The sequence below is a fragment of the Dermacentor albipictus genome, chromosome 4 (genome assembly GCF_038994185.2).
Source record: "Dermacentor albipictus isolate Rhodes 1998 colony chromosome 4, USDA_Dalb.pri_finalv2, whole genome shotgun sequence".
NCBI classification, from domain to species: Eukaryota; Metazoa; Arthropoda; class Arachnida; order Ixodida; family Ixodidae; genus Dermacentor; species Dermacentor albipictus.
The window spans coordinates 165530901-165544214 of NC_091824.1; the positions used below are offsets into that span (position 1 = coordinate 165530901).

General features: G+C 48.2%; 1 protein-coding gene across 3 annotated transcripts in view; it reads right to left on the reverse strand.

Moving 5' to 3' along the window:
• Positions 1-13314, reverse strand: part of pnt (ETS transcription factor pointed) — a 196753-nt gene that overhangs the window by 159485 nt on the left and 23954 nt on the right. For all 3 annotated transcript variants that reach the window (XM_065429325.2, XM_065429324.2, XM_065429326.2), the window contains one exon: positions 9638-9746. In XM_065429325.2, the coding sequence (XP_065285397.1) occupies positions 9638-9736 (99 nt within the window). In that variant the 5' untranslated portion in view covers positions 9737-9746. The remainder of the gene's footprint in view (positions 1-9637; positions 9747-13314) is intronic.

Here is a 13314-nt window from a genome sequence, read left to right on the forward strand (position 1 = left end):
CAGGACTGGCGGCACATTGAATTCTGTGCAATAAGTGACGCGTATGCCGCGCGCCAAGCCGCAGGCGCGCGGTAATAAGGCAGTGATTTCAAATTACGAACTTTTCGCGCCGCTCGCGCCCGTGGCGGCTACGAACGCAACTATAGGCATGTCGCCAGAAACTGGAGGACACACGTGCTCGACCGGGTATCCATGGTCCATATTCCAGGCGCGTGCTTCACACACATTATACAGCGTACATGCAGCGATGCTATATCTGTACCACCTTGCTTTTTCCTCGTGCGTGAAATGAAGGGGCCGGAAACATCTTTGCGTCCAGATCTCCTTGCGATTCTCTTGCTGCCCAACCTAACTGCGTGCGCGATCACGCATGCATGACAGGCGCAAGAACTTCGCCACTGAAGCTGTACGCGTGCATGCTTTTCGAGGCGTGACAAATTTCGGTACTCGGAGAAAGTTCCTGGGTGCGTTGAATTTATCGCGGTGATTTGCTGGGTCTTTCGATTGCGCAATACAGTGTGTGCTAAAAAGATAGAGCGAAAAAAAAACAACAACAAAGAAAGTTGCTGACGAAGGATACGATGAGAAATACTAGCCTCGCGAAAAAACCACCCAGAGCATGAAATGAGGCAACGTTTTTGTCCTTTGCTAATTATAAACAAATCAAAGTAGACTTTAGGAGCAATAAGACGAAAAAAAAATGTATTTGGTAGGCAGGAAAGGCCAGAATTCACTAGGAGTTGGCCCCACGAATTATTTGCAGTAGAGCGACAGCATGCCATTCACTTGTTTCATTTCGAGAAATTTGACACCCCAAAATTATTTGAACACTTATGATTTGACCAGAAGCGTAGAGTATCCAGCTCTCGAATAAAGCGTCGTTTAGTGTTACTCGGATAATCAATTATCTGGTTCGGATGCCTGTATTGTGCTTGTTATTTATTGAAGCGAATGCTGTATGTTGTATGCGTGATTCCGAAGAATGTATGTACGTTTCGCTTCATTTTTCCCAGTGCTTGATGCCTGCTTAAGCTCCGCCGCGGGTCGGCCCGGTGTTACACTACCTCCGGGATTGGCGCACACTTTTGCCCACGGACGACGACACAAAAAGTGCCGACCAACGTGAGGCCAACAACTTCGGTGTAAAAAAAAAAATAGAAAACCGAAGCGCGCGTATATATAAGGCAGCTTGCTAGCGGGCAAAACGAAGGCGCCCCTCGCTGTGATACAATGCCCGAGCGCACGCATGAGCGCTCTGACAGCGTAATTTCTGCGGCGGTGCTGTGCGCGATCACAAAGAGGCGCGCTGCACAAACCGGTCATTAGCGTCACAGGCTGCCGTGAAGTAAAGAACAACAACGCCGACGAGATAAGACTGCAGTGTTTACAGAGACGAGGCAGGGACAGGTGTGCGTCATTGCAAGCGCGCTCTACGCAGCAGCTCGTATATCTTTCCACGAATCGGCAGAACAATCAGCTGGAAAACATGGGGCTGACGCGGCAGGCCGAGGTGAAAAGGTTCAATGTTAAAAACAAGAAATTATAGTTGCTCTTCTCATCATAGCAGCCAGACGCTTCACTCAATAACAAGGAATAACTGACGGAAAAATTTTGGTGTAGAAACAATATATATATATATATATATATATATATATATATATATATATATATATATATATATATATATATATATATATATATTATGGAAGCGTATTGCAGCGTGACGGTCAGTTGGTGCATTGCTCGAGCGTGGAAAACGGTTCAAGAAACAGGATCAAGTCGATAGCAGAAACAGCGCTGTGTTTGCTTTCTATTGAGTACGTTTCGCTTTTCCGAACCGTCTTCTTCCGAACTGCTTCGAAAATTGCGCTACGCCGCCCGGCAGCTTTCAATTTAATATAATGCCGTCACACTCTGCGCTTTTAAACAACAGGGCTACAGCGTCGTTAGCGCATTGTTGCGCATGTGGAACGGCCGCGTGGTGCTTTATTTGCTGTGTGCGAGTTGCGCTTGCCGTTAATCCAGGTAACACGTACCTATTCAGTTCTTTGCCGCAAAAATGTGCTGCTAACAGTACTGCTTAAATGCGCTAAGAAGACACATCAAGGTTCGTTTTACTTTAAGCACGCGCTGAATGTGCGAGAACGCGCCACTAAATGCTGATTGTATTACATAACGTTAATGGTGTTACACTCCGGTAGCAGCGCCACGTGTTCCCAATGTCTCGGTGCGTGAATTATGGCCGTAGACAACCTGCATATGCGTAAGGGGACACTGCGACGGAGAGTGACGTTTACGGTATGCACAAAACGAGCCCTACCCGCACTCCCCCCTACCTATAGCCGATAATCGCGGTGCTAACAACTGTCGTATAAAGGAGAAAGCATTTCCAAAGGCATTTATGTTGACTTTCGACAAAACTGCTCTCCATGGAGTTTGTTGTAATTGCGCTGTTTAGGCACGCAAGCTTGCTCACCCGTGTCACACCGTGTGTGACGTCACTGCTTCTGCGTGACCTCAGGCTACCCGGCTTGCCTATATGTAGCAAATGAGACGCAGGCGTTATTTAGTGAGCGTGAATGGCGCAGGGCCTTTAAGTGGAAAAAGAAAGCAAGAAGGAGAGAAAGATAATTAGTATCTCTACCGATGGACAGCAAACACGATAGCGCAAGGGTTCACCCACGGTGAAGGCGACCGCAGTGATCAGCGCGGATGCAGGCAATCAAGTGCATATATATGTACATTCCTATGAAATAATGTTTCATGCCGGTTCCTTTTTGGACGCCCACTCTGAGAAAAGTATGACGCGACGCAATACCGGCGTGCCATTTCGTCACCCGTGGCGCCGACGTCGCCAGCTACGCTGAAAAGAATGTGGGCGCACAAAAAATGCCGACAGCGTATGCTCCTAATGCGCAAGAATTAGCTGCGTGAGTGTGCTTCTGCACACGAAGTGCTATTATGACTGGCTCTTCTTTTTCTTTGTTTCGCTCTTTCTTTCATCACTTCACCTCCTGCCTTTCCTCTCTTGTGCTTCTCTCTCTTTCTCTCTCTGTAGTTCTTACTTCAAGTTTGAATGAAGTTGACAGCGAATTCACGCGCGAATCACAGAACGAAAAATGACAAAGCACATTTGTTGCCCTGAACAGGTCCAGTAGCCGCCAGATGGTTTCACTGCATTGCAGTCAGAGCTCTCTATTAGCACCAGTTGGAGAACAGCTTCATCACAAATACGGAAGAAAATGACAAGCATTTATTACGGCGTCACCAATCGAACGTGGTCCGCATTTTAATAACATGCACACGGGTGATCTAGGAATTTACGACTGATATTAACTAAGCCAATTTCCTATGGAGGCTTGACGAACTGACGAAGCTGTGCAACTACAGACGATTTACCAGCCGTACTTCAAGTAAGGGCTTTATTGGACCTCGTCGGCGGGAGCTCGCTCTTGCAATTAAGCAAGACGCGTCACCTAAGTCAATGAGGTATAAGTCGAAATGTTCCGTTTGCTTTGTAAAGTTTACTTATCTTCTGTACCAACTATTTCAAGTCGCGTGCCACTAGTGCCATTTACGGAAGAGCTAGACACTGAGGTACTTCCTTCTGCGATACCGACGATTAACAGCACTACTCGAACTTGCGACATTTCTAAATAAAGCATCGCTCTGTCTGTACCTGCATGCCAGCGTGCGCGGAATCTCCCGCAGGATTCTGCCCGAACTGCGCAATATTGTTGAGTACTATTTAACACTAGGAATAGTGATTCCACTGGCTCGATTGTTCCCAGCAGCGGCTGGATGACATTTCGATGAGGGCGAAATGCAAAAAAAAAAAAAAAATTCGTGCACCGTGCATTGGGTGCACGTTAAAGAATCTCAGGCGGTAGACATTAATCTGAGTCTCCCACAACAGCGTGCCTCGTAATATATATCGTGTTTTTGACACGTAAAAACACAGAACTTCTTTTTTTTTTCAGCGGTTCGATTGCTTCCCCGCGTCAGACATCGCCCCTGTACCAGTGCGTGCGCATTGTTCACTTCAAAACACAGTTCTCGACTATACGCATCGTTGGGTTACCCGCGCGCGTGCAAGTCGAAACAGACCTGTTTTTGTCAGCTCGCGCGGTGACGTGATCTACCCTAACCACAGCCCTTCCCTACACCCCGTTGGTTCTGACACACCTTAGCCTAAGAATATACTCTGGCCCGGTGCCTGTAACGGCTGAAGTGAACCGCATTTCACAGTATCTCAAAATGGCAGCACTGCGTCGAACCGAGTGTTTTGCAGGCAGGCATTGGTTTCAGCGATCAATGCTGCGGCAGTGCTCGTTCAAGATCGACTACATTTGGCGCCATTAGGCACGAAGGTGGCCACGAGCGCGGTGTTGACGTTCAGGTCGATTAGAGGCCTTATTTTCTCTTATCCGAGTCATTGCGACACATAACCGGCGGAAGCGACGACAGCTATAAGCGCGATTGATGAACGGATAGAAACAAGCCTTGTTCATACTTGACGACGCACTGAATATGCTATCGTGTATGGAATGGCTGCTCTAATAGCTCAAATTAGTCCGCCCACGCTACGAGCCACGGTGCGTGGCGAAACTTGCTGTAAAGGTATAGGGGTAAACAGAATAGGCAGACCTCGGCATTTAGATAGTGAGTGGCCGTTAGGGCAGGTGGGAGAGTCACATGATCGATGTGTCGTTATATCGGAGCCGTCATCCTCATCTTGATTGCCATCGTCATCGCGTTTGTCTTTTTCGCTGTGCCTCGTCCGGAAATACGGTCTTTCTATTGCGTCCCCTTTTTAATGCGTTAGCATTCTCAGGGTACTTCTCATACTTTCCAGGGGCCATGTATCTACCTACTTATCTAGCCGTTTTGTTTTCGCCTACCTGGATACACGGTCGAAGCGTAGCGCTTCTCGCCCAGGTTTCCATCGGCCACTATATCGAGTGGCCACGTGACAATGTCGCACCGGCGAAACCAGGCCCTTAGCGTAGTGAACGCCTTCGGGCAAGCTAGGCAGGCCTGCATTTCGCTTCAAGGTTATAGACCGCTCGGCGACCATGGAATCGTTCACGCATACAAACAAAAAAACGAGCGCGGGAAGCACGCCAATGTGGACAAATGTAGACCGACAGGCGCCCAGCTGGTGGCTATGCCTTCCGTCTCATAGATGCCGTGCACTAAAGCACGAACTAGCTTCACGAAGCCAAGAGACAGAACGGCAGCTGCTAAATGTAGTAAATCAGCGTTCGTACTACACTACGTTGCCGAAGTCTTTCGATCAACACTAACTCAGGCGGCATGTGGATTCGTGAAATCAAGCACATCTACGCGTCCCTTGCATCGCGTAAACTTGTGAAACCATCAATCCAGTAAGTGATGCAGCGCGCTGATGCGGCGATCTTCGTTTCCTTGTAGCTTTTCCTTCTGCGGGGTAGCCGTAGCTTCCGCGGCGCTGCACCCAACAACGACGTAAGCATAACCCGGTTACCCTGGCTTAACGGCTGTGGAAGAGCACGCACCTGATGCTTGGCTCACTCTTTACCTGCTGCTGTCACGATATACAGAACGAGTCCTTGGGCGATCGAAGACCGCCTCTAATCCTGGCACTGATCACTGCGCAAGCCTCAACGCGCAGGCGTGCCAAGCGCTGGCAAACAACGGAAAAAAAGGCGCGCAGCGAAAGTGCAAGCACAGCGAGAATCCTGCTGTTTTCTTACGGGTGCTAGAAGCACCCACGAATGCCTCCCTGGCGCTGCCAAATGCATATCCCGCTATCGCTTTCAAAAGTGTGCAGTTGAAACCGTGATATCGCTGTATCTTAGAAGGGGCTAGAAGAGAGGAAAGTGAACCCGTCGGTTACGCTATTTTCGCAGCCAGAGGAGAGCATTCAGCTACCTGAAGCCCACGTCCTTAATGGGCTTCTCGTTCGAGAGGAAGAAAATGAGGATGTAGGTAATAAAAAGAAATGACTGCATACCATTAGCACATATTTTTGTTGGCAATGGGCGCCATATAAAAACTCAATTCAGGAATAACGCAGACTGTTAGATTGAGCATGACGAGGAGATTTTTCGTGCCGTCACGCCTTTCCGTTGATGGGACAGCTATTTCCAACTCAAAACGTCGACGACATCTACACTCACAAAGGAACAATAATATTTCAACGAGTTTTCTGCCCGCTCCTCACACAAGACGCATATCCTGCGTGGTCCGAGAACAAAGCTAGCCCAGCTGTCGTTCTTGCGGCGAGTCCACGCGACGTGGTGCCGGCTACACGCGTCAACTAAGGGGGCATTTATTGCAACAAAACACCTGTCACCGACCATGATTTTCGCGAGGATTTAATTTTTGCGGTTCTCGCGAATTACGTTTCAGGTGACACGAACTGGTTGCGTACGCGACACAATACGCACCTATAGTACCCTTACACAACGGGAAGCTTACTGCGCGCTATTTACAAAAAAGCTTGGGATTTGGTCGAAACCAGGGAACATAGCGATATAGTGAGCTGAAAGTCGTCTACACCGTGGCGTAACGCGGGAAATGAGGGCACGATAACAGGAAACACGAATGCAGCGCCATATTTTGTTTACTTTCCTCGTGTCCTCGTTGTACGCGCTGTGTCAAATTAGAGTTAGGAAATGAGCTTCTGCCGCGTAAGCGCAGCATGATGTGCTTTTCATTACATCGTCAGGGTATCGCCGTCATCCCCGCTTTCTCGCCGAGACGAAGTGCATAACTGCCGTCGTGGGCTTCATCTTGCATGCCCGAACAAGGCACCGCTCCTTCCTGTGGTCATCATCGTCATCAACAGCGCATCCCTCACCAGCTTCTGTGCTCATTAACAAATCAATAGACGCATTAATTACGCTTCCTTCCCGTCTCCGTATCCACTGTGCTTCTCGACACGCACGGCACGTTTCCTTTAGCGCAGTAGCTCGACTGGACACATTCTGGCGTTGGCAACCTCGTAGCGTATAGACAGGGAAGTGCAATCTTGTCGAGACTAACAGCTACCAAGTTACTTTTTCTATAGTACACCGACTAATGACGCAGTACCTTTGTTTACTTCGTCTTGCTTTGTCATCGAGGGCGAAGGATATGTATCGGAGACTTTGTGGCACATGGTCTATCTGATAGTTCACGCCTTCCGGAAGACTACAATGCAGGAAAAGAGAGAAAAACAAAAAACAGACGAACAAACTAATGTTCTTGGCGCCTAATAACGGTTTTCCATATGCACATGGCTTTTTTCTTGACAGTCGCCGCAGCCTCTGAGGAAACCACGAGAGCGCAGATCATATATAGTCGACTGTTTCTTCTTGAGACGCACACGCGTGCCGAAGCCTGTTATCTTGCTTTTTTTTTAGTCCAAGGGAAAGGCTCTCCGACGGGAAACAAAAGGCCACTGCGCTGATGATTACAAGTGACGGTATTACCGTCCTTAGTGTCCGCGAACACGTCCACTGCCTTCTCAAGGCTCGAACATGCCTGCGCTCGCACTCGCCCCTTTCGCCGTTAATCAAGTGGTATACGTATGCAAGCGCTGATGCTTGCGACCTCGAAAACGGAGAACACGAGCTATAGGCGTTGAAGGCGGTCTAGTACTTTTCCGCACACCCGTGTATGTTTGTGCACATACGGAGGCCGCATAGAGGAAGAATGAAAAACAAAAAGAAAGGCATGCAGAGCGAGCTGCTGCGATACACGGCCTCTCTGCTCGTTCGAAAGCGATCGAGCCTCTGCGTGGCCTTCGGTCTTTGACCTCGCTGTTCCTCTGCGCACTGTCCGCAGGCCCACGACGGACAACCAAGCGCGAACGATGCGCTAACAATTAAGAGGTGGACCCGCGCGGTGGCGCAGAAGCGAGGGAGCAGCCCGCACGCGCAGCATCCGGAATGCCACGGAGGGGCGCGTGATCGTCACTGCACAAGGAAACGAAGGCTACGAAAACCACGCGGCCGAGCCTATAAATAAGTCAAGATTACGCCTCATTAGCCACTGGAGCGAATCCAACACTTCTGCCCGGGCCGCGTTGTACTCGAACGCAGCACACGAGACGACGATGCCAAAAAAGCTTGCGGAGGACCGAACAGTGTCCGTTAGACAGCCATAGCCCGGCGGCTAAATTGTTGTGATGGCCGTAATAGCTCGGCGGCTTGCTAGCGACCTGCTGCTGGAAGCGTTGGACCGCGCGAAAGACGGTTATTCGGTGCCCCTGGGCTGACTCACGCACAGCATGTTTCGCTGACCTTGCGTTTCTATGACGCGAAGCTCGGAGCGCAAGTGTGGTTCCCGTATAATCTTTCTGTGTGGCCAACTCGGTGTAGGTGTCTATTTAGAAGGATTCCTAATTGCAACCCATGTGAGAAGAAAGCAAGAGCTGTGCTGGTAGATTAATTCTTCGCGACGTTTCGATTGTGTGGTAATCGATAGCTCTGCGGAGAGCTGTCTGTTGGAGGCAGCAACGCAGTTTCGACTGCGGTGGCGGTAGCAGACCATGCAGCGCTTATGAAACGTATAGGCGCAGTGGGCCACATATATATGGCCTAGAAAGCTACTCTTTCTGCTAGTACAGATGGTGTTTATTGCTGAGCCACTTACTGTAAACGGCGAATTGGCACACAAAGACGTTATCTTAATAAAGCTAAATTTTGTGGTTATGGACTTCACGGTCGATCACTCTCTTTCGTTTAATATACGGTGTCTAGATCAGAGTTAGATGAAAACGTATACGTGACTAAGTTTCAGCACACGACGGCTCGCAATTATAGAAAAAAAAATAACTGCACTGCTTAGCAGAAACTATAGGGCACCTTTTTTTTTTTTAGCTGTACCAAATTTTTAAAAAATTGCCTGTGGCACATAACACAAGTCTAACCCTTGATCTACATTAATCGGTGAGCCGGCCACTACTGCCACGAGAAATTAAAATGCCTAATTGAATAATTAGCAGAGTTGCGCTGATAACGTTTTAATTATGTTACGGCGCATATTTCTATCTACGAATTATAAACGGCGAGTTCGCAAGGTCTATCCCCTTGGAACGAATTCTCAGGACTGCACCAGTTTCTAGATGTTAATTTTCAAAGTGTCCGACGAAATGCACTGGCCTGTTTTACGATGTTTATGCAGTGAAGCACAAAAGTAACTGGAACACCAATGCATTTCGTCGGACAATTCTAAAATTAATATATCAAAACTGGTGCAGTCCTTATAATCTTTTCTAAGTCGTTAAGACTTGTGAACTTACTAGCTACAATTCGTATGTTAAATGCGGACCGCTAACATAATTAATTGAACACTTATTTACCCTAATTTCGTTATTCAATTACGCATTTCGTTTCTCATAGCAGTAAGGGCTACCTCATCGAGTAATTCTTGATTAAGGGTTAGAATTGTGCGATCTACGACAGGAAGTTTTCAAAAAGTTGGTACAGCTAAAAAAAAACACTCTTTATATATATATATATAGTTATAGTTACACACACGTACCCGATTATGGCTACGACTGCCAGGGGTAATACATTGTTAATGTATATGCACATTATGTTCACAATAAGTGGACAATACTAAACTTCCAGCTCATTGAGGGAACTAAACGCAATTGAATACTCACTTTAGGCACTTTGTTCTTTCTCGCCGACATGCTTTTGAGACAAGTCTGGGCTGAGTAGTGACCCACGGCGCTGAAGTCAGCGTAGAATTCTAAATCCATCTTCCAGATCCTGAAAAAGATACAAAAGAACAGCTTGAATTCACTTCTCTGGACCGAAATCTGCATCATATTGTAAGCTAACTGCTCTATTTATAGAATATTGCGCCTTGTAGCATGCTTTAACATTTCGCTGGAAAGCTGACTACCAAGCACATGTCAGGTGCTTGCAGATGTGTTTAGCATTTGCCCAGTCGTATAACAACTCTTCGTCACTGTGAAAAGGCAGGCGCTATAGTTCGCGAAGCACTAAGATAACGACGTAATGCCATCGACACTAAACAGTATACAACATCCAGTTGTGCACATCAGGCTGCTTTGGTGAACGCATCGAGAGACCGCCACCATTTGAACGGTCTCATTCATTCATCCCGCTGCAATGCAAGCACTAAGATAACGACGTAATGCCATCGACACTAAACAGTATACAACATCCAGTTGTGCACATCAGGCTGCTTTGGTGAACGCATCGAGAGACCGCCACCATTTGAACGGTCTCATTCATTCATCCCGCTGCAATGCTTGTTATTTTTACAGCTCTAATGATGAGTATCATTCCCCACTCCGGACGCCGGAGATATAGAGAGAGGCGATTTTGACAAAACGAGACAGAGAATAATAAGTTGGCACCATGGTGTGGAATCACATGAATGCACCATGGCCGAGGCACCAGTGGGGCGGAACAAGGCGATGGTAGGCTGAGCTTCCACTCCGTTAATCTCTAATCCGATACAAAGGGCAAGTTATGCTAACTTGAGATCATCAACAAAGCATGATGCTTAAAACAATCAGAAAGAAAGCACCCTGCATAAGCAATGACGATAGTTGGCATGTTTTTATTCCCACTCAGCATAAACAACAACAAGCTCAGGAGCTCAGATCATTAATAAATTAAGTGGACGGAGGTTGGTGTTCGCATTAAGTTAGTCGAGACGGGCAGTGCTCAATATCGCAGGTTAAATAGGGTTCAGAAGTGTTCAATATTCAAACATATCATTTTTTGAAAAAGTTCCCCGGCTTATAACCTAGTGACGAAGTATGCTCAGGGCGGTAAGCAATTGATAGGATGATAATAAATACGTGCGATGAGTATAAATGGGTGTTAATGCGGGGAGCTATATTACTCCACATGCTCGAGTCAGAAACACACTTGGCTAAATTTCCACACATAAACCAACCATCCCTGTGCGACATGGGAACGGACCCACGTACACTGGATACCTTATTTGAAGTTGCGTCGTGTACGATGCGCGCCTCTGTGTGAGTGGTAAGAACTGTGCACCCGATGCCTTCATCCCCGTTGTTTAGATGGAGTCGCGAAAGCCGCTTTCTAAAAACAGTCGCAACCGGAGTCGACTCGAGCCTCGCGAAGAATAAGGGGGAGGGGGGGGGGGGACAGGGAGAGGCGCACATGAGCGCACGAAAGGCAGCACACGACGACGACCAAGAAGGGTCTGACTCAACGTTTTGCTTTGTTGTTAGAGCTTTTTATTTTCTCACTCACACGCTCGCCCCTGGCTTTCTATCTTCTCAAGGAGAACAGCTGGGCTGTCCCTTGCGCACCGATGAAATCGACTGTTCGCGACCTCCGAGGCAAAGGCTGCTCCTTCGCGCTTACTGCTTGCTGTATGCACGCGCCCTGGACGTGTCAAAAGTGTCCGCTCTGGATATAGAAGTTCCAAAAGACGTTGAGTGCGTTTTACCCAAGGTGCTGCATTTTCGACGCGTCTATTTTGCTCCGCATTGTTCCGAACATTGTCACGTGGGCTAGGTTTCGTTCCATGCAGTCGGCAGAGCGTGCAACGTGCGAAACGCAGTTCGTTGTGGTTGTAGCGTGAGCACCACGTGGAGCGAAATAAGTGACGGGACAGAAATGCATTCACAATAAAAAAAAGATCAAGTAAATTACACTTTCGTACTCTGTAGAAGGGAAGACAAACGAGCTGGAAGAGCAGCACGCCTCAATCTTACTAGCGAGGATAGCGATGATGTGGTTTAAAGCCCGTCGGTGATTTTGCCGACGCGAGACTTGTTAATGAAGCGCCGCAGGGCGCAACGAGGAGAGACCTTGATGTTCAGGCCGTGCTCCTTATCGGGAGATCTCACGGGGCCGCATCAGGCAGGGACATACCATACCTAACTAGTACTAGTACTCGTCTTCGTTGGCACACGTGTACCTTCCAAGCCGGGTCGTTAAGTGGACTGCTTACTCATGCAGAAGAGGGGGACTCGCTGTTAAAACAGCCGAGCGCGTAAGCGCCGTGGCCTCGAAGCCGCGGCCAAATTTACTCCCGGCTGCGGGCGAGAGCTCGCGCGGGTGTCAACGGCGGCCTGCGCGCATTATCCCGGAGCACAGCGTGCGCTTTTTATTTGCGTCCACCCACACGACGAAAAGTCAGCGGTGCTTTTTTTTTCTCTTATCTTCAAGTAGTCGCATTACGTGTTCAAGGGGCTACGACGTCTCTAACTAGCACCATGCACAGCTGCACAATTTTAGATCAGCTCTTCGGAAAACAGTTCGTTTGACAACTACGGTGCGCGGTACACAGTGCAGCCACAAGGGGCGCGCTCTCCAACGGACGAGGAGGTTCACCCACTGGAAGGTCACATTACCAAGTCTGCTACAGTTGCGAACAAAAAAAAATAGTCTTCCTTCGATTCAAAGACACGTATACTCAAACGCGCGCGCGTATGTGTCACGCCGTTGCATTTGACCTGACCGCCATGCCGACAAATGACATGCTGTTTTAACAACGCTCATCCGCAAGCGACCCTATTAGGGTAAACTCAATTACTCAAAGCGTATTCTATTGGAGTATGGCAAATCAACCTCTATTCGACCAGAAATGCATTCCGGGCCCTGCTATTGCATGCACTAGTGCTATTCGTACAGAGCGCTGTTCGTTCGTGACACTACAGATGCTACAGGGCGGACTGATAAAGGCTTATGACACTCGATGTTCGTTCCCCTACAAAGGAACGACTTCGCCCATCCCATTGCAATCATCACCCATCTTGACGCAGAACTTTTAATCGGCCCTCTCTACTATTGAATCACACGTAAAGAACCATCCGCAAAGTCGAAGGACCGCTCAAATTTGTACCGATAATAACTGAGCTCTGCACGGTCGCGCTATAGAGAAGGCTACTGAATGATTGTTATTCGTTAACGGACGCCTTAACAATACCCGCAGTTCTTACAGCCTATAAGGCTAAACTATACGAACGAGAAGATCGAGTAACTAGATTGTTCCCCGAAGGTATCGTAGTACAACACATGCTCAATATTAGGTTTCACACTACAGAATTCCACGTATTCGGAAGTGTTTCGAACCGCGTACAGGAAAGAAGAAGGAAACAAGAAGGAGTCCCTTCTTGTTTCCCGTTAGAATGATCACGCACTCCTCAGGGGATTCGCCGCCGTCACAGCCTGCTGAGTGTCTCGCCTTCAGTTGCATCACTCGCCCGACACTCAGACCCCCCCCACCGCGCGATACCTTCCACTGGCTGTCATCATGCAAAGAGAGAGAGGGCAAATGAGGGCGTCCAGGTGGTGCACAAGAAACAAAGCCAAGAAGTTC